Below are 22,440 nucleotides of genomic sequence, written 5' to 3' on the forward strand. Positions count from 1 at the left end.
GCCGGCCTCTACGCTTGCGCACTGGGGTCCGCCTGCACCGGGTCCCGACGTCCGCGGGGAGCCCAGCCCCTCCGCCCGGGGGCGTGTCCCTCCGGTGACGTCACAACGCGGGCTGCCTCTGTGACGTCATCGAGCCCAGCCTCGCCCGCGGTGACTTCACAGTGCTCGCGGCCCTGGCTCTCGGCTCTCGCCTCCTCCCCCCGTCTCCTCCTTCTGCCCCCGCCGGGGGTGGGGGGCGTTGCGATGAAGCAGGGGCGCGAGCCTGAGCCGGGCCCCGGTGGAGCAGGTGCGGTGGCCAGGAGGGGCTGGAGCCAGGCCTAGGCGAGGGATGGGGCCGGCCCTGCGCAGACAGCCGACGCCCGTGGCCGCAGCCCCCTGGCATAGACCCCCGACCTCCGCCCCTCCAGGCCGCCCCCTGGAGCCAGCCTTCCCCTCGGGCCGTCCCGGGCGGCTGCAGCGCCACCTCCTGAGCGGTGAGTTCGAGCAGCTGCGCGACTTCCCCATCTTTGAGAGCAACTTCGTGCAGGTGTGGAGCCCCGGAGCGCCTGGCCACCTCCTGACTTGGGGGCGGCCCCTGTCCTCCCTGCTCCTGACCACCAGCGCCCCTGTGGGACCTCTGACCCCGCCCAGCCTCCAGCCCTTTGGCTTCTGAGCCCCGGACTTGGCGCCCACGGGGTGCTTGACCTTTAGTGGAGATGAGTGACCTCCAGGCGGATTTCTAACTCCCCGGGTCGTGACCTTCCACTCCACCAAGATTGCTGCGCTCTGTCCCCACCCCCTGCCGCCTCTGACTTCTGCCCTCTGGCCCCAGGTGACCCGGTCGGGAGAAGTCGCCAACAAGGTGACCATGGGGGTGGCAGCCTCCAGCCCAGCCCTGGAGCTGCCGGACCTGCTGCTGCTGGCGGGCCCTGCCAAGGATGACGGACAGCTGCAGCTCCTCGGGTGACCGCCCGCCCCCGCTGGCCGCTCCGGGCGCTTGGGTGGCCGCCGTCCGCCGGGAGAGCAGGGACAGTGGATCCACAGGGCAGGACCGTCACACACACACACACACACACACACACACACGCCGCCTGCAATCCCGAACCCAGTTTTCTCGCCGGAAGCCCTGGGTGCTGCTCCCGGCCTGCCCAGCCCAGGCTGCGCTGGGTCCTTGTTCCGTCCAAGAGGATCTGTCCCGCCGGTCAACCTCGCCAGCTGCCACTGCGGCGGCGCCGGGGTCTGGGACCGCCCCACCCCACCACGCGCCCGCACACCAGCCCCTGGCTTCCGTGTGACCGACCTCCCTGAAGCCCTGAGCTGTTGGGGCAGCAGTGGGCAGGCCCAGCGGGCTCGCGGTGGGCGGTAGGCGCCCTGCAGGCTGGAGTCTGTGGCCCCGCACGGTTACACAAACTGTGCCTCCTGGGCTGCCCAGCTGTGTCAGCGTTCGCCGTTACAACGTGGGCGGGGCCTGTCCTTGGAGGGGGGGGAGTCTCCTGGGGCCCGGGTTCTGGCCAGCTCCCTTCCTGGCCAGAAAGTCCTCTCGCCTGGAGCATGGGCACAAGAGGAGAGCCCACCTCCCAGGGCCACTAGGGGACAGAGGGAGCCGATGCGACCGCAGGGGCACACCCGTGGCCGTGTCGGGGAGGGGCAGGGGAAGGCGCCCGCCGGCCGGGGCCCCAGAGCTCTGTCTGCTGTCTTGGAGTTGTGGCCAGTGTGGCAGGGGGCGCCAGTGTGCCTGAGGCTGTGCACCGGCGAGCGGTGTCTGGGAGATGGGTGCCTCCAGCATGGTGCCGGCCACCCAGGGGAAGTGGCTGCCTGTCCCTGCCGCCGACAGCGTGCGACGTGGGTTCAAATCCCAGTCCTGGGACCTGGCTCCCCTCCGTGGACCGTCTCCTCCCCGGGCTGCAGGCCCGAGCCCTTTATCTACCCGCGTGCTCCGGGCACCAGGGACACAGCACTGGACAGAACCGGGAAGTCCCTGCACTGTGGGGCCCCGAGCCTCCTGGGAAGGCAGGCTTGTCAGCTAGGGTGAGATGGAGTCGCGCACGGCAGGGAGGGGCCGAGGGGAGGGTGCAGGTGCAGGTGTGGCTGTCCTAGGCCAGGCCAGGGCTCCCTGGAGGATGCCTGGCGAGACGCACACGCGGCGACAGGAGGCAGCCGCAGAAACAGCGCTTTGGAGGGCGGGCGTAGCTGGAGGTGTGCAGAGCCCAGCGGTCCAGGATGGGGGTGGGCGGGGGCGGCACAGGTGCTAAACGGCACCCTCTGCTGGCCACGTGCAGCGCTGCGCCCACGGTGGGGGGGCCGGAGGCGTGGCAGCTGTTGAACCAGCACACGGAAAATTCTAAGTTTTTTTTTTTTTTGCGACGACCACAACGGGAGGCGGCGAAGGCCGGGTGGGAGCGGGGCGTCCGGGGGCGGGGCCGAGCCTGAGGTCGCCCCTCCCCCGCCCAGGCTGTTCCCCCTGCAGTTCGTCCAGCTCTTCGTGCACGACGAGCGCCGCTGCCAGCTCAAGGTCAAGTTCTGCACCGGCCGCGCCTTCTACCTGCAGCTGCGCGCGCGGCCCGAGGCCCGCGAGCGGGAGTTCGGCCGCTGGGTGCGGCTGCTCTACCGCCTGCGCTTCCACGCGGCGCACGGAGCCGTGCCGTTCACGCAGGGCAGCTGGGCGCTGGGCGCCGACGACAGCGAGGACGAGGACGAGGAGGAGGACGAGGACGGGGGCTGCGCGGCCTGCGACGAGGTGCGGGGCGGGGGCGGGGCCTGCCAGGGGAGCGGGCCTGGCTGGGGGGCGGGGCCTGAGCGGAGAGTGGGGCGGGGTCTTACGGAGGGGCGGGGGCGGGGCCTGCTAGGGGAGCGGACCTGGCTGGGGCGGGGCGGAGCCTGGTGGAGGTGAGGGGCGGGGCCTGGCCGCCTGACCGTCTGGCTGGGGCTGGGACTGAGCAGAAGACAGGACCCTGCCCCCACCGCGGGGCAAGCCTTCTGAGACAAACGGGCTCTCTCCCTCTCTCTCCCTCCCCCTGTTCCCCTCTCTCCCTCCTTCCCTCCCTCCCTCCCTCCCTCTCTGCAGCTTCAAGACAGGGAAGCCAGACTGAACCCGCTGACCTCGGAACTCTGGGGACTCTGATTCCGCCCGCACCAGGCCCCTGCCGCGAGGGCCAGACGCGGGGCAGGCGTTCGCCAGCCGCCGTCCGCCCTGGGACTCAACGCGCCGTCACCAGCGGTGTGGTCTCGGGCCGTCCGGCAGCCCGCACCACCACGGAGACCCGGAGCTGCCTCTGGACACAGCCTGCCCAGGCTGGCCTCCGCTCCTGACTCACCGGTGCTGCCATTGCGCCAGCTTGTGTCCTCACTCCCTCTTGGTGGTGAGGCTGGCAGGGCTGTCCCCACATGGCCCGGGGTTCACCCTCACCACCCCGCGGCCGCCTCACTAAAATAGCTGTTTCGCAGTGGAGGCCTCTCGGGGCCTGTTTCGCTGGGGCTGTCACTCCCCCTCCCCCTCCCCCTCCCCCAGGACCTCCTGGAAGCCGGAGCCGCTGGTTCAAGGACAGACACTGGGAGTCGTAGTCCACACTATTATATTCTCAGCAATGACTGGGAAGAAGAACTCCGCCGGGGCCGGGGTTAGGACCGGGCAGCAGCTGGGGGCAGGCGGGCAAGGCTCTCACTGCGGCACTGCGGGGGAGGAGAGAGAGAGAGGCGGTGGGGGGGGGGGCTCCGCGCATGACCAGCAGGGGGCGCCCGGTGCCGCCCGCGGTCACTGCCCTCTGGTTCCCAGGGTGGGGGTGGGGACAGTCAAAGGGGCGGCAGAATGAGAGAAGTGGGGTCGGCCTGGAGGAGCGGGGCTGGGGGCGGGGGCTGCAGGAGGCCGGGTCGGCCATGACTGGGCGGAGGCCGCGGCCCATTGGTCCAGCAGCCAGCTCTGGGGCGGGGGCGCCCTCACCTCGGACGTCCAGCCTGCACTCGGCCAGCGCCTCCCCCAGCTCGTTGAAGGCGCGGCAGGAGTAGGTGCCCGCGTCGAAGGGCGAGGGCCGGCGGATGTTGAGCGTCAGCACCCCCTGGTGGTTGGTCATCAGGAACTTGGGGTCCTCATGGATCTCCACCTTGTTCTTCATCCAGACCACCTTGGGCTGTCGGGGGAGGGGGCGTCACGGGGCACGCAGGGCCCGGGCACCGGCAGAGTGGGGCGACCCTGCTGGCCCGGGGCGCCTGCCACTGGCCACCCCGCCTCCCAGGCAGCGGTGGGGGCCCCCGCGGCCCCTCGTCCAGTTCTGAGCTCTCAGGTCAGCTCCTGGCCCCTGCTGCTCACACCACAGCGCCCCCGTGGGTGACTTCACGGCCCCCACTGACCCCTTCACCCAGCATGGAGGAAGCCCAGGGCAATATCGAAGGGACGCAGGGGAGCTGGGCGCTGAATGAATGAGTGAGGTGAAGGAACGGAGTGAATGAATGGGTTTCTGGCTCTGGGAGCCCTGCCGAGCTGCACAGCCCCAGGACCACAGCCAACAGCAGCCGCGGACTTTGCGAGAGCAAATGTTCACGGCCCGCGTTCCAATAAAACTTTATCGGGAGGGGAAGTAAGTGGCAGGCGGACTTGCCCCACAGGCGGTCCCGGGAGCTCCGGCTGCAGCGCCCACAGCGCACCTGCCTGTCCGACCCTCCACCGTGACGGCCTGCCAGGGGCTGGGCGCTTGTCTGGGGAGAGCGACAGGGGCGGGACCCAGAGCCGCGGGGTGCGCAGAGACCCAGCCGGCCGCTCTCCCCACCCGCCCAGGGCCGGCCTCCCCGCACCTTCGGGTGGCCCCGCACGGCACAGTTGAGGGCGGCGGCGTAGCCGGCCACCACCACGCGGTCAATCAGGGGCGTCAGGAACTTGGGCGGCGACCGGAAGTCGTGCTCCTTGTACTCAAACGGCTTGAAGGTGATGCCTGGGGGACGGAGGACGGGTGACCGCACGCTCCGGGCCCGGCAGGGGGCGAGGGCAGGAGCTGGGGGTGGGAGCTGGGGGCGGGGCGGGAGCTGGGAGGGGGCGGGAGCAGGGGGTGGGAGCTGGGGGCGGGGCGGGAGCTGGGAGGGGGCGAGGGCGGGAGCTGGGGGTGGGAGCTGGGGGCGGAGGCGGGGGGGGGGCGGGGAGCTGGGGGCGGGGGCAGGGTCCGCCCGCCGCCGCACCTGTCTTGAGGATGTGCGCCGTGTTCTTGGAGACGCCGGGCGAGTCGCTGAGGCCGCAGACGTTCTCGGTGTACACGCGGAAGTAGTACTCGTTGCCCACGATGAGGTCGGACACGGTGCAGCTGGTGTGGCGGTTGTGCTCGTACACCGTGAACCACTCCTGGGGCCGGCGGGGGAGAAGCGGGGCCGCGGGCGCTAGGAGACCGCGCCGCCCGCCCGCCCGCCGCCCCGCACTCCCGCGCACCGCCCGCCCCGCACTCCCGCGCGCCACCCGCCCGCCCCGGACTCCCGCGCACCATGGTCTTCTTGTCCGCCTTCTGCACCAAGTACCCGGTGATCTCGCTGTTGCCGTTGTCCTTGGGCGGCTGCCACTCCACCAGCGCGTTCGTGCCCCACACCTCCTTCACCATCACGTTCTCCGCCGGTCCTGCCTTCTCTGCAAGGGTCGGGGCGTCGAGCGCCGTCCAGCGCCCGCCCCGGCCCTAACATCCTCGGGGCCTCCCTCGCCCGGCGGGCCACGCCCCTAAGAGGACCCACCCTAGGCCACGCCACGCCCTAACTTCCTCTGGGGCCACCCTCGTCCCCGCGGGCAACGCACATGGGGCTTGCTGAGAGGACCCGCCCCGAGACGGCGCCCCACCAAGGCCACGCCACCGAAAGGACCCGCCCTAGACTGCACCCCGCGATGGCCCACCCCTAGACCACGCCCTGAGAGGCTCCACCCCCACCGAGACAAGGCCCAATGGAGGCCCCGCCGCCCTGACCACGCCCCGAGAGGCCCCGCCCCCACCGAGACCAGGCCCAGTGGAGGCCCCGCCGCCCTGACCACGCCCCGGCCCGCCCCGCTGCTCACCCACGACGCGGATGCGGACGGTGGCCGTGTCTTTCATGTTCTCGATCTGCACGCTCAGCTCGTACTCGCCCGAGTCGGAGCGCGCAGCCTCGCGCACGAAGAACACCGTGTCGAAGTCGCTGGTGCGCACGTGCACGCGGGAGGTGTCCACGGGGGCCCCGCCCTTGGTCCACACCACCTGGGGCCGGGGCTTTCCCTGCGGGGAGGGCGGCAGGGGTTGTGGCGCTGCAGCCGCGCGGGGCGGGCGGGGCGGGGCCCGGAGCAGCGCGCACCTGGAAGGGGATGACCAGGTTGATGTGTTCTCCCACTTTGCGCACGTAGGTCTGGCGGAGATGCCGGGGGAGCCGGATCTTGGGCTGCTCTGGGGGCCCGACACAGGGAGGGGACGTCCGGTGACCACCAGGCGGTCTGGGCGGCCCCGTGGATACCCCCAGGGGGGCGGGGGCGGGGTCACTCACCCACGATCTCCCGGATGGTGACCGGCTGGACCAGGGTGGCCGGCTCGCTGCGGCCGGCGATGTTGACGCCGATGACGCGGAAGAGGATCTTGGCTCCAGTCGGGAGGCCCTTGACGGTGAAGCCGCAGCGCTCCACCGGCTCCTTGTTGGCCGGGATCCACTCGTCAGCTGCGGGAGAGCAGCCACAGGGCGGCCTCGCGGCCTGGCTCCCAGCCCCCCGCGCCCCCCGCACTCCTGGCCACAGCAGCAGCAGAGGTGCCTCGGCCTCCGTGCTGTTGTCCCCATTTCAGGGATGCGGAAGACTGAGGCTGACAGGTGCAGGGGGGCTGCTAAGAGCACACAGCTGGAGGAGGCGGACCGGGGCAGGGAGAGTGGCTCCGTGTGGGGGTGCAGTGGGAGGAGCGGGGGGGTGTCTGGGGCGGCAGTCGGAGCTGTCAGATTCCTGCCTCTGGTTCACGGGTGTCTGTGAAGCGGATTCACACCGGACGAGCCAACGTGGGCAGAGCGAACCCAGACAGCCCCAGCTCTGCCCCGGCTCCGGGAGGGTCCCCCCACCCCGCCTCTCCATGCACCGCCCCCTGCCGGCACCACTGACCCTGCAGGCAGAGGACGCTGCTGGCCCAAGGTCACCAAGTTAGAAAGCGCGGGGGCAGGAGCGGAGCCCACAGCCGCCTGACCGGGAGGCCCGGGCTGTGGTGTCCAGGTGACCGCGGCGGTCCTGCCCGGGTCCGAGACATCTCCGCAACTGGGGCGCTGCGCCCGGCATGCAGTCGGCACTCAATGAATGGTCGGTGGAGGACGGCGGGCGGGTTCAGTGTGTGGGCGGACAGGGAGGGAGGCGACAGACAGATGTCCGGGGGGAGGAAAGATGGCCGTGAAGACACAGATGTGTGGGTGAGAACCCATTACTGGATGGACAGAGGGCTGGGTGGCCCAGGGCAGTGTCTGATGGGTGGACGAACGGATGGGCAGGCGTGCGAGGGGAATGTTAGTTGGGCGTGTAAACGCATAGAAGCAGGGAATGGTGGATGGGTGACGAGTGATCGGAGCAGACAGGGCAGGTGCAGGGCAGGGAGGAAGAGAGGACACGCTGGTCACTGGGCGCCTGGCCCCGCCCCCCTGCCCCCGGGCTCCGCCCCCGGGCCCGCCTCCAGCCCCAGGGCCACTCACAGCCTTCCACGCAGTACTCCACCAGGTAGCCGTCAATGCCGCCGGCCCCGATCCGGTCCGGGGGCCTCCACTTGAGGGTCGTGGTGGTGTCGGTCACATCCTCCACCGTCAGGTGCTGGGGGGCACTCGTGGGAGCTGTGAGGCGGGGGGGGGTCAGGGGTCAGTCTGGTGGGTCAGAGGTCACCGAGAGCAGCCAGTCCAGGGTCGCTGGGTCGGGGGCGGTCAGGATGGGAGTGGGGAGCCCGGGCTCGGAAGTCCAGTCTGTGGGGCCAGCTCAGAGGGTGCGGGCGGGGGGCCGAGGGGCGTTACCGATGGGCATGAAGGGCTTGGTGTTCATGCTGGGCTGGGAGACGCCGATGGCGTTGACGGCGAACACCCGCATCTCGTAGAGGATACCCTCGATCATCTTGGTGGACTCGTAGGTGGTCTCCGTGAAGACCTCGAAGTTGAGCTTCATCCAGCGCTGAGAGCCCTTCTTCTTCCGCTCCAGGAGGTACCCTGCGGGCCCCGGCAGGGAGAGCAGCGGTTGCCGCCGAGCCAGTGCGAGAGGCCGAGATGCTCGGGGGCCCCGGCGCGCTCAGGGGCTGCCGTCCCAGGGTCAGGAATCCAGGGGGAACCAGAGGCTGCAGGAGACCCCCGGCCAGGGCCACAGGGACAGACCAGGAGGCAGGGGAGGGGTGGAGGCGAAGTGGGAGGGCGCACTCGGTCACTCACCAGTGACCGGCTGCCCCCCGTCGTACTTGGGAGGATCCCAGACAAGGATGGCCCAATCCTCTCCGACGGAGGTGACCCGCACAGCCTCCGGGGGGTCTGGGACATCTGGTGGGGGTAGGGTGGGATGGGCGGGAGGAGAGTCAGATGGCCCCCCGCGGCCTCGGGGAGCCAGCCCCCGCCCCGTGCCCTCGGCCTAGCTGCTCACCCACAACCCTCAACATGACGGTGGCCACGTCCTCGCCCGCCGGGTTGGTGACCTTGATGGTGTAGCGGCCCTCGTCCCCCCGCTCCGCACTCTCGATCACAAAGCTGCTGCTGTCGGGCCGCTGCTCGATGCGGACCCTGCCCTCGGTGACGGTGAACACCTGGACAGAGCACCAGGGCCTTGCCGGAGCTGAGCGCACCCCTGCTCAACCCCCCCCCCCAGGGCGCCCCTGCGTGGCACAGGGCCCCGCGCGGGCCCAAGATGCTCTCCAGACCCCGGATTCAGCCCCCGCATTGCCCACCCGGGATTCAACACGCCACCCGATCTCACGCCCAAGATGTGGCGAGATTGCTCCCGGCGCCAGCCATGTTTTATATCCTTACTCATCCCTGAGGGACTGTCACCCTTGGGCAACGCCTTCCAGGAAGCGTTTCTGGCTGCCCCCAGACAACAGTGGCATCTCGGTGGTCCCATCCCCCGGGACTGTGGCTGGGCACGTCTGCCTCTGTCCAAGAGTGCAGGCTCTTGGAGCAGGGGCTGCGTCTGCTTCACGGCTGCCCCTTCAATGCCGCACGTCGGGCCAGGCATGGAGGGGGCCTCAGGGGACGTTTGCGGAGTGGATGAGTGAGTGAACAGTGCACCGAGTCTGCATTTCACAGAGGCAGGGAGAAGACATGGAAGACTGGCTTCTCCCAGGGCCTAGGGCGAGCAAGGGGAAAGCATGGGCAGATGGGCAGGCGGGTGTGTGGACAGGTGGGTGGATGCATGGATGGCTGGATGGCTGGATGGGTGGGTGGATGGATAATGATGGATGGGTGGATGATGGGTGGGTGGATGGATGATGGGTGGATGGATGGATGATGGATGGATGGATGGGTGGATGATGGATGGTGGGTGGGTGGATGGATGATGATGGATGGGTGGATGGATGGATGGATGGGTGGGTGGATGGTGGATGGGTGGGTGGATGGATGGATGGGTGGGTGGGTGGATGGGTGGATGGATGGATGGATGGATGGGTGGATGGTGGATGGGTGGGTGGATGGATGGATGGGTGGATGGATGGATGGGTGGATGGATGGATGGATGGATGGGTGGATGGATGGATGGGTGGATGGATGGATGGGTGGATGGATGGATGGGTGGGTGGATGGATGGATGGGTGGATGGATGGATGGGTGGGTGGATGGTGGATGGGTGGATGGATGGGTGGATGGGTGGATGGATGGATGGATGGATGGGTGGATGGATGGGTGGATGGATGGATGGATGGGTGGGTGGATGGTGGATGGGTGGATGGATGGATGGGTGGGTGGATGGTGGATGGGTGGGTAGATGGATGGATGGGTGGGTGGATGGATGGATGGATGGGTGGATGGGTGGGTGGATGGATGGATGGGTGGATGGATGGATGGGTGGGTGGATGGTGGATGGGTGGATGGATGGGTGGATGGGTGGATGGATGGATGGATGGATGGGTGGATGGATGGGTGGATGGATGGATGGATGGGTGGGTGGATGGATGGATGGATGGGTGGATGGGTGGGTGGATGGATGGATGGGTGGATGGATGGATGGGTGGGTGGATGGTGGATGGGTGGATGGATGGGTGGATGGGTGGATGGATGGATGGATGGATGGGTGGATGGATGGGTGGATGGATGGATGGATGGGTGGGTGGATGGTGGATGGGTGGATGGATGGATGGGTGGGTGGATGGTGGATGGGTGGATGGATGGGTGGATGGATGGATGGGTGGGTAGATGGATGGATGGGTGGGTGGATGGATGGATGGATGGGTGGATGGGTGGGTGGATGGATGGATGGGTGGATGGATGGATGGGTGGGTGGATGGTGGATGGGTGGATGGATGGGTGGATGGGTGGATGGGTGGATGGATGGATGGATGGATGGGTGGATGGATGGATGGGTGGATGGATGGATGGATGGGTGGGTGGATGGTGGATGGTGGATGGGTGGATGGATGGATGGGTGGGTGGATGGTGGATGGGTGGATGGATGGGTGGATGGATGGATGGGTGGGTGGATGGATGGTGGATGGGTGGATGGATGGATGGGTGGGTGGGTGGATGGATGGATGGGTGGATGGATGGACAGGTAGATGGATGGGTGGATGGATGGATGGATGGGTGGGTGGATGGTGGATGGGTGGATGGATGGGTGGGTAGATGGATGGTGGATGGGTGGATGGATGGGTGGATGGATGGATGGGTGGGTAGATGGATGGATGGGTGGGTGGATGGATGGGTGGATGGGTGGATGGATGGTGGATGGGTGGATGGATGGATGGGTGGGTGGGTGGATGGATGGATGGGTGGATGGATGGATGGGTGGGTGGGTGGATGGATGGATGGGTGGATGGATGGATGGGTGGGTAGATGGATGGATGGGTGGGTGGATGGATGGATGGATGGGTGGATGGGTGGATGGATGGTGGATGGGTGGATGGATGGATGAGTGGGTGGGTGGATGGATGGATGGGTGGATGGATGGACAGGTAGATGGATGGGTGGATGGATGGGTGGGTGGATGGATGGGTGGGTGGGTGGACATGTGGACCAGGAGGCTTCTGAATATATACAGGAAGTTAGATAGATAAAGAATGTATAGGTGGGTGGGTAACGGACTGACTGACGGGCACATGGACAACTGGACGAGTGACGGGATGGATGGATGAGTTCCTGGGTGGCTGCACAGGCTGACTGACAGGTGAGTCCACTCGGTGGGAGCGCCCACCACCTGCTGGAGCGACACCAGGTGATGCACAGAGCTGAGAAAGAGAAGGACCCCGGCCCGGGGAGCCAGCCCACCTCATCTCCCTTCATCCAGGTGGCCACAGGAGGGGGCTCCCCTGTGATGGACACGTCCAGCCTCAGCTTGTTCCCAGCCACGACCACGATGGCGTTATCTGAGGTCTTCCCGGAGCAGTCCAGGTGGATCTTCGGTGGCTCTGGAGGCAGAGGGGACGGGGGGACGTGGCGGTGGATGACAGGTGGATGACCCCCTGAGCCCCCCCAAGGAGCCAGTTCCAGCAGCAGCGCAGGCCCGGAGTGGCACCCCAGCCCTCCTCCCGCTGCCCCCGGCTGAGCAGCAGGACCTGGGCCCCTACCTTGCTTGGGCACGTACTCCACCTTGATCTCTGCAAGGCCAAGACTTCCGGTCAGGTGTGCGCCCCTCACCCCACCTCCACAAGGTGCCGGCAGGCACCCTGGGAACGAGGGACGGGGACGCCAGGGGGAGGTTTCGGGCCCATGAGCCACCCACCCCTCTCCACGGGGACCTCCTCAGCTCGGACAGCACGTCTGTCTCCCTCCAGGCTCTCATCGACTCCGCCCTCCGCCCCAGACACTCGCTGTCACCCTCTCTGCACGACGAGGGACCCTGGGTCTAGGGGGAGGCGCCTGGGGGTCCTGCAGCCCCCGGGGGATGAAGGGGCATCTTCACCCAGGAAGTTGAGCTTGGCCGACAGGGACAGGGCATAGCCGTCGGGCACAAAGGTGTAGTCGCCCTCATCCTCCGGCCGCACGTCGTCAATCACCAGCTTGTGGAACCTGCACGTGGGGGGCAGGGCAGGGATGGCGCGGGGCCCGCACGGGACACTCTGCCACGCCCACTTTGGTCCAGGGCTTTGGGACTTCGCAGCCTCAGACAGAACCCCACTTCCTAGCTGTGCAACCTAGGGCCAGTCACCTGACCCCTCTGTGCCTGCGTGTCTCCATCTTTGCGACAGGGGTGAGGTCACCAGCGGCCATGCCGGGGTGAGTCCCACGGGTCTGCAGAGCCGCTGGCCCAGAACCCAGCTCACAGCAAGTGCCCACATCACACGGAGGTCACGGGGCGGCACGGGCACGATGGCCAGGAACACGCAGGGGAGGGCGTGGAAGTGGCGGCTGCAGCGGCGGGGGTCCCGCCCCACCTCCTCTGCTTTCCCTGGCTGCCCCTCCCCCCGGGGTAGCCTGTTCCCCAGCGCGGCCACAGGAGCCCCTCACCCCTGACTGCACCCTTGCAATGGGATCTCATAGCATCCCCCACCCCCTGAGCATCCGCCGGCCTGGGGCTGACACCGGGACAGAGGTGACCCGGGACAGTCCCCAGCCTAAGCCACAGAGGGCTTGCTCCTTCATGTCTCTCTGGGACCTCTGCTTTGGCCAGGCTCGCCTGCTGCGGGACCAGAGGGCTGCCACTTAGGGCCAGAGAGCCCTCTCACTGGCCGCAGGGACACTGCACTGCTGCCTGAGCAGCCCCGACCCACCTGCTGTGGACAGAATCCACTCCTCGTCTTTCCGAGTGGCAATTCAGTTGCACTGTCTCTGGCACTCAAACCATGCTCCCTGTGCAGCCACGCCCCTATCCCGCGACCACGCCCCCTGAAGCCACGCCCCACACCGGCAGTCATGCCCCCAGCCAGGACCACCTGAAGCCACGCCCACCAGACAGCCACACCCGTGGCCCCGCCCCCGCCCTGCGGCCACGCCCCTCGGCTCACCGCCCCACGTGGGAGATGGTGATCCTCTTGCTGGGCCGCACTTCCACCCCGTTCTTGTACCACTTGCCCGTCACCTTCTCGTCTGACACCTCGCACTTGAACATGGCCTGCTCCGAGGCCTTGACCGTGAGGTCCGCGATGTCCTGCAGCACCTCCAGCTGTTTCTCTGGCGGAGGAGGGAAACGGGGGACCCCTCAGTCCGGAGTGCGCCAGGCTGTCGCGGGGAGAGAGGCAGCAGGCGAGGAGGCCCCGTGGGAAGTGGACATGGCCCTGAGGAGCCCCGGGGCGGTGGGGGTGGGGCTGAGAGGGGCACAGCAGAGGGGCGGGGGGGGGGGCTGTGCAGGCTGCGCTGGCTGGGCGAGGACCCGTGCCGCGGGTGTGCGCATGTGTGACGGGCAGAGCTGTCGCCAGGGGCACAGGCACAGACCCACAGCACCCAGAGGCCTGGGCCAGCTCAGGGCATCCCGCGGGGCGGGGCGGGGCGGAGCAGCCAGACGCAGGGGACGCTGTGAAGAGGCCTGGCCAGGCCCGGCAGGGGCACTCCCGGGGCGGGGCCGGTACCTTCCACGATGAGCTCAGCCTCGCACTGGCCGCCGTTGGTCATGACCTGGTAGTGACCCCGGTCCTCCAGGTTCACCTCTGAGTAGATGAGGATGTGCCGTTTCCCGTCCTTCTTGAAGCGGTAGTTGGACTTGAAGGAGCCCTCGCGTGTCAGCTCCACACCGTCCTTCATCCTGGGCGGGGGAGGAGTGCAAGGGGCGGGGCGCAGGCCGTCACCTCCTCCAGGAAGCCACCCCTGACCTCTTGAGTCCCTTCCTCCCACTGGAAAGCTGGTAGAGCACCCATCACTGCCCCTTGCACACCCACGCCAAGACAGGCCTTCTGCGTTTACTGGTGTCTGTCACACCGACCGCCGGCACACCCACCGCCGACGGAGGCAGGTGCCATGCTACTCTTACTTCCTCTCTAATATGCAGACGAGTGGAACTGCGCAATAGGGGCCCACCAAGTATGTGCTGGTGGGTGGACAGAGGAACGGACGGATAGGCAGACAGGTGGGTGTGGGGGGGAGTGGATGGATGGGAGGGTGGATGAATGAACGGATAGATGGGTGGATGGGTGGGTGGATGGGTGGACCAAGGGATGAATAATTGGTCAGATGGTTGAACAAATGTTTAACAAAACAGCAGAGATCAGGAATCGGGCCCTGAGGACGATGGTGGATGGGTGTCAAGTTCTAGCGCGAGGCCATGGCTACCGGGACAGAACCAGAGAGGCGGAGGTCTCCGGGGATGACCGGGAACGGCCAGGACTCTCCCAGGGTGTCCCGGGGTCCAAGGCCAGAGCTGAGGGAGAGCGGGGCTGATGGTGACAGGCACTCACCACATGACCTGGGCACCTTCTTCCGACACCTCCACCGACATTTCCACCCGGTCGCCCACAAACACCTGCTGGTCCTCCAGTGGGGTGATGATCAGGACAGGCGGCTCTGTGGGCGGGGGCGGGAGGGCGGTGGCTGCAGGCCCGCTGGGCAGCCCGGGCCCCGGCCTCGCAGGCCTCCTCCGCAGCCCGCGCCCCGGCCTTGCTGCGGCCGCGGCCCCGCCTCACCTTTAACGAAGAGCTCCGTGAAGCATTTCTCGTCGTTGACCACCACCTCGTAGGCGGCGTCGTCGGCCAGCGTGCACTTGTTGATGGTGAGGATCCGCTTCTTGCCCACGTTCTCAAACACATACCTAGTACAAAGGTCTCGCCTCAGCCCAGACACGGGGCACGGGGCGTCGGCCCAGCCCTGGCACACGTCCACCCGGCCGTTCTGAGGCCACGTCTGGAGGCCGTTATTGGAGGAACCACCGTGGACACGCCCCCTGTCGCCCACGGCCACCGTCCCCTTCTACCAGGGTCGCACAGCTCCCACCTGGAGAACTACATTTCCCAGCCTCCTTTGCGGCCAGGCCAGACCGGGCCTGCAGCAGGGACCGTGGAATGCAGTAGGCGTGAGCTCATAAACCCTAGGTCTTGCTTGCTCTGGACACCTCCATCCCTTCTCCTGCCACCAGGAACATGGATGCGCCCGCGACCCGGATGTAATAATACGAATTAGGACAATGCCCCGGGACCGTCCAGTGGAGCAACTTAACCTGTCCCTTAAGCAACGTAACTTTTGATGTCACCCAAAGGGTTCACTGCGTGACATTCAGAAAACATGGCCAAGGGGAGGAGGAGTCCCACGCCTCATCCACCATCGTCCCACCCAAGGGCCCACGCCCTGGATCTAACCCCTCCGTCTAGACCCGTGCAGGTGTGCCCTGCGCAGAACAGGAGCAGGGAGTGAGCTCGTCCCGGGGGGGGCCGTGCCAGGTCAGGGCGGCGCCAGACGGTCTAGCCGCTGTCCATCCGGGGGCTAGGCCAGCTAGTGCCGCACTCGCGTGCCCACCCCCGCCCACCGCTCCCCCATGGCGGGCACAGAGCCCGCCTGCTGGGGGCTTTGCATTTGCGTCTCCGTCGTCTGTGCGTCTGTGCGCCGGGTGGGCGCCTGCGCTTTTGGCACAGCCGGGGGAGTGCCCTCCGCGGGTGAGGGGCGGGGAGCGGGGGCCCAGTCCAGGGTGCCCGGTGTGTGTGCGCGCGCGCATGCGCACACCTACTTGAGGCTCGGCTTGATCTCCTGGCCGTTCTTGAACCACTTGAGCGGCAGGTCGGGGTCACTGATCTCCACCACCAGCTTCACCTTGTTGCCGCGGTCCACCTGGTAGGCGGGGTCCAGCTTCTTGGTGAAGGCTGTGGGTGGAGCAGGCGGGCGGTCAGCAGCGCGCGGGGCCTCCCTCCCTCCCTCGGCGGCGGGGCGGGGCGGGGCTGACCTGCGCTCTTCTTGACCTCGACCTTGGCCTTCTTGAGCCGCTTCAGCATGCCGCGCAGGTCGGTGATGCCGTACTGGAAGGCGATGCGCTCGTACTCGCTCTTCTTGGCCCCCTTCAGGAGCTCCCAGATCTCCGGGGGGATGCCCAGGTCATCGTCGTCCTTCTTCTTCTTCTTCTCCTCCTCCACCACCTCCCTGAGGGCCGCGGCAGGGGGAGAGGAGGTGGGGGTCTCCGTCCGCCCGCCCCGCCAGCCCGCGGGCTGTGCCGCTCTGCCAAGGCCCCATCTCTCTCTCTCTCTCTCCCGCCCACACGGCCATCGCCCCCGGCTCCGCCAGGGCCCGGACCGGCCGGCCTCCTCCCTTCTTTCAGCTCCCATCTCGTCCCTGCTCGCGGCTCCCCCACACCTCCCTGTGCCCTCAGCGGAACCCCCAGCTCAGCCTGGAACTCACGGCCTCGCCTACTGCCCCAGCACGACACCCACCACCATCCGAACCCGGCCCTGGCCTCTCCTGGCCGCCCAGGCCCTCTCCTGCCTCCCGGCCTCACACAGAACCCTCCCTCTCCCGATGGAACTCCTCTTCATACTGCAAAACCTACTGCCAACGTTCCCTTCTCCAGGAAGCCCTACGGGGGCTCCCCCAGGCCCCTCCGATCACCCCAAGCAGTCTCCACTTTGACCCTGGCTGTTGGACCGGACCCAGGTTCCCGGGGCAATGAGGCACTCAACATCCTGGACCCAGACCGCTGTCCGTCCCCTGGTCTCAGCCCCAGAGCCCGGTGGACAGGAGGCCACAGAGGGTGTTGGGTGATGAGTGAGTGGGGGTTAGTGCAGGTGGATCTTCGGGGAAACAAGGGGAGGAAGGGGAACAGAGAGAGAATGGATGAGTGGGGGCTCGAGACAGTGAGTGCCTTCTGTACTGAGCAGCAGGTGGATGAGATACTGGGGGGCTACACTGATGGGTGTCGGGGCAAGGGGTGGACAGGGCGGCCGCGGGGGGTTAGCAAATGTTGATGAAGACGGCCGGGGAAGCAGTGGGCTGCCCGGAGATAGACTGAGGGCTCTGTCAGAAAACGGGGTGGCCGGGGGCGTGGTTATCGAAAGAGGTGAAGGAGTAAGGGCCGGAGAGGTGGACCGGACGGTCGTGAGCAAGCGAGGGGACAAGCGTTTCGCTGGACAACGTGGAACTGGCGCTCTTCAACCATTCGACGTACAGGTCGTTGGTCTCAGGGAGTCGGATCTAACAGGAAGCTATGAGTAGGTGGGCGTGGCGTCGAGAGGGCGTGGCAGCGAAAGGGCGTGGCGTGGCAGTGAGAGGGCGTGGCGGAGGGGCGGGGCAGTGAGAGGGCGTGGCAGTGAGAGGGCGTGGCGGCGGGAGGGCGTGGTGGAGGGGCGTGGCGGGGGCGGGGCAGTGAGAGGGCGTGGTGGAGGGGCGGGGCAGTGAGAGGGCATGGTGGAGGGGCGTGGCAGTGAGAGGGCGTGGCGGAGGGGGCGTGGCGGCGGAGGGCGTGGTGGAGGGGCGTGGCGGCGGGGGCGTGGCGGTGAGAGGGCGTGGCAGCGAGAGGGTGCCACCCACTGACAGAGGAACGCCTGGCTACACGGCCAGGGGGAGGAGCACATGGATGATGGAGACCCAGGTGCAGACGGGAAGGCGAACGCTGGGCAGCGGAGGTGGACGGATGCTGCCTCTGTGAGCGGGCGAGCGGCCGCCCGGAGCGCGTGGGCACGGGGTACTGAGTTCACGAGGGCGGTGGAGTGGAACGGAGAGCCAGGGTGGGCAGGCGGGAAGACGGGGGTAGCTGAGGGGCTCTGGGGTGCAGGCGTGGTGAGTGGGTGAGTGGCTGGGCGCGTGAGTGAGGAGGTGAGCTGGACCCCCGGTAGGAAGGGGAGCGGACGAGAGGATGCGGGGTTTGGGGTGAGCGGGCAGCAGGCTGGGGGGGCTGTGGGTAGAATATGGGGTCCCTTTACCTAACAACAAACACAGAAAAAGGACACGGGCTGGAAGGGGGCGAGCAGGCAGTCCCGGGTGGCCGCGGGGCCCCTCCCTCCCGCGCCCCGGGCTCACCTCTTCTTGAGCAGGCCGCTGAAGTCCAGCTCGCCGGCTCCGTCCGGCTTCGCATCGCCCCTGCGGCCACAGAGAGGGCATGGGGACCAGGTGGTGCCACCCCGTCGGCCTCGCCCTGGGTCCCCACGCCCTGCCCTCCCCACGCAACCTCCCTTCTCCCACATCTCCCCCAACACACACCAAGGTCCTTGGCGCCAGGGCGGGGCCGGGGCCACTTACGCACGCTTGAAGCTTTCCAGGCTCTGTCCAGCGGAGTCTTGACGGGGCGCTGGGGAGGGGATGGGAAGGGAGGGTGAGCTCCTCTCCAGGCCTGTGCAGCCTCCACTCCCCCACCCCGGGACCAGCACGGCCTCTCCCCAGGCCTGCCCAGCCTCGGCTCCCAGACTGGCTCACACCCGTCTCCCTGGCAGTGCCCCTCCCAGGCCTGGGCGGTCTCATTCCCCCACCCTCCACACCTGGCTACAGCACCCCCCCCCCCCCGCCCAGCCCACACACCATTGCTCTAAACCTGGACATTGTCCTGTCCCAAGCCCTTAACCTGGACCTCCTCCCAGCGGGAGTCTCCCTAACCCACCTCCTACACCTCCCCACCACACCCCAGAACCTGCACACTCGCACTCCCAAGTCCGAGCCTGGAGCTCCACTCCCCACCGGCGACCACCGGTGCCCGACACCTGCACCTGCCCGCAGCCCGCGCCTGAGCCCGCCCACCGGCGCACCCTCCACGTCGATGTTGAAGGAGCAGCTGTCACACACGTCCTTGGCTTTCACCTCCAGGCGGTAGTCCCCGCGGTCGCCCAGCACCACCTTGCCGATGTGCAGCTCCAGCGAGTAGACCTGGAGACGGGGGCGGGGCGAGGGGGTGCACGCGCCCGCCCCAGGGCCCTCTGTAACCACCTCCAAGGCCGGTTCACGCCCCAACACCCGCCCGGGCCTGACTCTCTTCACACCTGCCTGGCAGCATCTGAGGGCACTGCCCCTGCCCACCCAGCGTGGCCGCCCCCACCCCGCCGGCCGCCCTCCGCAGGGCCTCACATTGCTGGCTGCGTCATGGGTCTCCTTGAAGGAGAACCGGGCCCCACTCTTGCTGCCCAGCTCCAGCCATTTCCCCTTGAACCACTTGATGGTCGGCTTGGCCGGAAGCTCCTTCCCGTTCAGCTTGGCCATGATGACCGCGTCCTTTCCTGGGGGGGGGGGGAGGGCGGGGGCTGGGCAGGAACTCCAGACCCTCCAGGCATAGCAGACCCCCGCCTCCTCCCTCAGACACAGGGTCCAGCCCCAGCCTCCTCCCTCAGCCCCAGGGGTCCAGCCCCAGCCCCTCCTCCCTCAGCCCCAGGGGTCAGCCCCAGCCCCTCCTCCCTCAGCCCCAGGGGTCCAGCCTGGCCCCTCCTCCCTCAGACCCAGGGGTCCAGCCCCAGCCTCCTCCCTCAGACCCAGGGGTCAGCCCCAGCCCCTCCTCCCTCAGACCCATGGGTCAGCCCCCGCCCCTCCTCCCTCAGACCCAGGGGTCCAGCCCCCGCCCCTCCTCCCTCAGACCCAGGGGTCAGCCCCAGCCCCTCCTCCCTCAGACCCATGGGTCAGCCCCAGCCCCTCCTCCCTCAGACCCAGGGGTCCAGCCCCTGCCCCTCCTCCCTCAGACCCAGGGGTCAGCCCCAGCCCCTCCTCCCTCAGACCCAGGGGTCCAGCCCCCGCCCCTCCTCCCTCAGACCCATGGGTCAGCCCCCGCCCCTCCTCCCTCAGACACAGGGGTCAGCCCCAGCCCCTCCTCCCTCAGCCCCAGGGGTCAGCCCCAGCCCCTCCTCCCTCAGACACAGGGGTCCAGCCTGGCCCCTCCTCCCTCAGACCCAGGGGTCAGCCCCAGCCCTCCCCCCCAGGCCCCTCACCAGTCTCCACGGATACGGAGTCCGGCTTCTTCAGGAAAATCCCCGTGGGCTCCTCGGCCGTGGGGGACTGGTCCTCGGGCGGGGCTTCTGTTTGGAGACAGCATCGGGAAGTCTGCACAGGCTGGGGCGGCGCTCCCCGGATGCTGGGAGCAGGGGAGGAGCGGGCCAGCCCCGGTGCCCTGTGGGGGCAGCGGCCGGGCAGGGTGCGGGGGGGGGACGGGCGCCAGGTGTCCCGGGCAGAGGGAGCGTCACCTCACCTTTGGGGGGCTCTGCAGCAGCCTCCTTGGGGGGCTCTTCTCTGGGGGCATCTTTGCCTTTGGGGGCCTTCTTGGCCGCTGTGTGGGAGGGGCCGACACAGGTGAGTGGCGCCTCCCCCCAGACCCAGGCGGCCTGCCCCCCCCCCCCCCCGGCCTAGGTGTAAATTTATCTCTAATCACGAGAGCCTCCGGGGTCAGGTTTCCCTCAGCCCAGGCCACCGGGCCCTGACCTTTTGGGTACTGGGGGTATAATTAGCTCTCCCCCAGGGGCCGGAAACTGGACACCTGCTGACCACAGCATCCTTCACCTGCCCTGCCCGCTGGCTGGGGCCCACCTAGTGTAGACCGCCCCATGCCGCGGGAGACATGCCCGCCCCAAGAAGAGCCCCCCGCCTTGCACAAAAGGGACATGGACCAGGCCTGGCCCTCTGCTTCCTGTACAGGAAGCCCCAACTCCCGCACAAGAGAGCAGTCCTGTTCTCCGCGGACGGGAGCCCCTGACCCACGGCCACGCGCGCCCCCGCCCGTACCCCACGGGGGAAGTCCCAGGCTACAGAACCCTTAGTCATGGGAGCAGCCCAGCCCCCAGCAAGAGCCACACACGGGCAGCACCGCCGCCGCTAAACAGGCAGAGACCCCGCCCCACACGAAGACCCCTCCTCACGCGTCCTCCCAGCCGCTCTGGGGAAGGGCCCCCCAGCAGCCACCTGGCTTTGCCTCAGGCATGTCGCCGGCCACTCCTCAGACGGACAGATGCGGCTGAGTCCACCAGGCCCTGGGAGGACAGGTGGGCCCCTGAGGGGCGCTCTTTAAGCAGTCCTGAAACTCCCAGGAGGCTCCGGGAGGCCCGGGCTCGGCGCCCCACATTCCCCCAGCATATTCGGAAAGGCGACAAGTAACAGCTGGACGGGGAGATGGCCACCCGCCACCCCCAGGAGGAGGGGCTGACAGGCACCTGCGTCCGGGGAGGGGGCCGGGGCTGGACCCCGGGTCTGAGGGAGGAGGGCTGGGCCTGGACCCTGGGCCTGAGGGAGGAGGGCCTGGACTCCCAGGTCTGAGGGAGGAGGGCTGGGCCTGGACCCCGGGCCTGAGGGAGGAGGGTCTGGACCCCAGGTCTGAGGGAGGAGGGCTGGGCCTGGACCCCCAGATCTGAGGGAGGAGGGCTGAGCCTGGACCCCCAGATCTGAGGGAGGAGGGCCTGGACCCCCAGGCCTGAAGGAGGAGGGCTGGGCCTGGACCCCCTGGTCTGAGGGAGGAGGGCTGGGCCTGGACCCCCGGGCCTGAGGGCTGAGGGCTGGGGCTGGACCCCTGGGTCTGAGGGAGGAGGGGCCAGGTTGGACTTCTGGGTCTGAGGGAGGAGGGGCTGGGTTGGACTCCTGTGTCTGAGGGAGGAGGGGCTAGAGGTGCAGACCCCTGGTCTGAGGGAGGAGGGCCGTGGCTGCACTCCTGGGTCTGAGGGAGGGGGGCTGAACGCCACGGTGGAGGGAGCAGGAAGAGGCAGGGCAGGGGTCTAAAGTGGGTGAGGGCTTCTAGCCAGGACCCTGGCATGGAGGAGGCGGGGACAGGCAGCCTGGGAGCCATTCTTAAGTTTCTGCAAGTCAGGAGTTTTCAGGAAACCAGAGCCGGGAGGGAGGGTCCGGTTTCCCAGCGCAGACCAGGAGGCTGGAGGGAGGGGGGCTGGTGCCCCCAGAAAGGGCACCGGGGCTCAGGGACCCGAGAGTCGCAATCCTGGGCATGGGCAGACCCGAGGCTGGGGCCCCGGCCCTCCTGGGGCCACGCCCGCCCCGCTCCCGCCACTGTTCCCGGAGCGGGCGCAGCGGGCACCGGACGCGGGTGTCCCAGGCGGGGGCGGACGGAGAGGCTGGGAAGGCCCTGGAGGGCTGCCCGGACGTTGGCGCCCTTCCCGGCAGGGGAACCTGCGGCTTTCTGAGTGGGGGCGGGGGCCGGGGTCTTCGAGGGACCGACGTCCTGGGGAGGGGGCGAGCTGGGTGTAGGGGACTTGGGGTTGAGGCGGAGAGCTAAGGAAGTGATGAGCTTTGAGGGGTCCGGTTCGGGGAGGAATAAGTGACTCCCCCCGTCCTGCTTCCCGTGCAAATCCCCCCTCCTCCTTTTCCAAAACCCCCTAAGAGCCGGAAATCTGCCCGCCCCCAGGGAGCGCCGGGCCAGTCCGGTGGCTACCTCCCCGTGACGTCACGCGTTACCAGGCAGACTGCCGCGCCGTGCCCGTGGAGCTGCGGGGGCCGGAGGGGCGCTGCCCCGTGCGGGTGCATTGCCAGCCAGGTAGAGGGGAGCCGGAGATTGGGGTCGGGAGACGCCGCGATGGCGCTGGACCC

At 68.1% G+C, this 22,440-nt stretch overlaps 2 protein-coding genes across 6 annotated transcripts; one reads left to right on the forward strand and one right to left on the reverse strand.

The window, feature by feature from the left end:
- Nucleotides 1-158: 158 nt before the first annotated feature.
- On the forward strand, nucleotides 159-3,422 carry GARIN5A (golgi associated RAB2 interactor 5A). Of its 4 annotated transcripts, XM_089318868.1 has the most exons (5): nucleotides 159-286; nucleotides 408-473; nucleotides 812-942; nucleotides 2,431-2,716; nucleotides 3,044-3,422. In XM_089318868.1, the coding sequence occupies exons 3-5, from the start codon at nucleotides 848-850 to the stop codon at nucleotides 3,098-3,100; spliced, it is 438 nt and encodes a 145-aa protein (XP_089174994.1). In that variant the 5' UTR covers nucleotides 159-286; nucleotides 408-473; nucleotides 812-847; the 3' UTR covers nucleotides 3,101-3,422. The 4 variants fall into 4 exon arrangements, with proteins under 4 accessions (XP_089174994.1, XP_089174995.1, XP_089174993.1 ...); XM_089318869.1 differs by having other exon boundaries at nucleotides 180-526; XM_089318867.1 differs by lacking the exon at nucleotides 159-286 and having other exon boundaries at nucleotides 338-473.
- A 112-nt stretch (nucleotides 3,423-3,534) lies between these two features.
- Nucleotides 3,535-20,892, reverse strand: MYBPC2 (myosin binding protein C2). 2 transcript variants are annotated; one of them, XR_016224585.1, is made up of 28 exons: nucleotides 20,815-20,892; nucleotides 20,108-20,185; nucleotides 19,851-19,937; nucleotides 19,003-19,151; nucleotides 18,687-18,804; nucleotides 18,187-18,235; nucleotides 17,968-18,027; nucleotides 15,905-16,098; nucleotides 15,692-15,824; nucleotides 14,658-14,782; nucleotides 14,433-14,538; nucleotides 13,611-13,783; nucleotides 13,050-13,215; nucleotides 12,008-12,114; nucleotides 11,673-11,702; nucleotides 11,374-11,513; nucleotides 8,543-8,702; nucleotides 8,338-8,442; nucleotides 7,933-8,121; nucleotides 7,624-7,758; nucleotides 6,454-7,398; nucleotides 6,268-6,356; nucleotides 5,996-6,191; nucleotides 5,439-5,578; nucleotides 5,143-5,302; nucleotides 4,765-4,901; nucleotides 3,917-4,103; nucleotides 3,535-3,648 (listed from the first exon to the last, which is right to left on the reverse strand). XR_016224585.1 is itself a non-coding variant. In XM_070062998.2 (28 exons), exons 1-28 carry the CDS (start codon nucleotides 20,831-20,833, stop codon nucleotides 3,638-3,640), a joined length of 3,411 nt encoding a protein of 1,136 aa, XP_069919099.2. In that variant the 5' UTR covers nucleotides 20,834-20,892; the 3' UTR covers nucleotides 3,535-3,637. The 2 variants fall into 2 exon arrangements, 1 of the variants encoding a protein (XP_069919099.2); XM_070062998.2 differs by having other exon boundaries at nucleotides 6,454-6,621.
- Nucleotides 20,893-22,440: the final 1,548 nt, after the last annotated feature.

Source organism: Oryctolagus cuniculus, chromosome 18 (genome assembly GCF_051225735.1).
Source record: "Oryctolagus cuniculus isolate XC-2025 breed Fujian yellow rabbit chromosome 18, ASM5122573v1, whole genome shotgun sequence".
Classification (NCBI taxonomy): Eukaryota; Metazoa; Chordata; class Mammalia; order Lagomorpha; family Leporidae; genus Oryctolagus; species Oryctolagus cuniculus.

Bases quoted from the DNA above. Each gene is read 5' to 3' on its own strand.
- GARIN5A (XM_089318866.1), top strand. From the start codon at position 1,586: ATGCGACCGCAGGGGCACACCCGTGGCCGTGTCGGGGAGGGGCAGGGG. The intron at 2,008-2,430 runs GTGAGATGGAGT...TCCCCCGCCCAG, and splicing joins AGGCAGGCTTGTCAGCTAGG to GCTGTTCCCCCTGCAGTTCG. The intron at 2,717-3,043 runs GTGCGGGGCGGG...CCCTCTCTGCAG, and splicing joins GCTGCGCGGCCTGCGACGAG to CTTCAAGACAGGGAAGCCAG.
- MYBPC2 (XM_070062998.2), bottom strand. The intron at 18,028-18,186 runs GTAAGTGGCCCC...CTGTGGCCGCAG, and splicing joins CTGGAAAGCTTCAAGCGTGC to GGGCGATGCGAAGCCGGACG. The intron at 13,784-14,432 runs GTGAGTGCCTGT...TCCCCCGCCCAG, and splicing joins GAAGGTGCCCAGGTCATGTG to GATGAAGGACGGTGTGGAGC.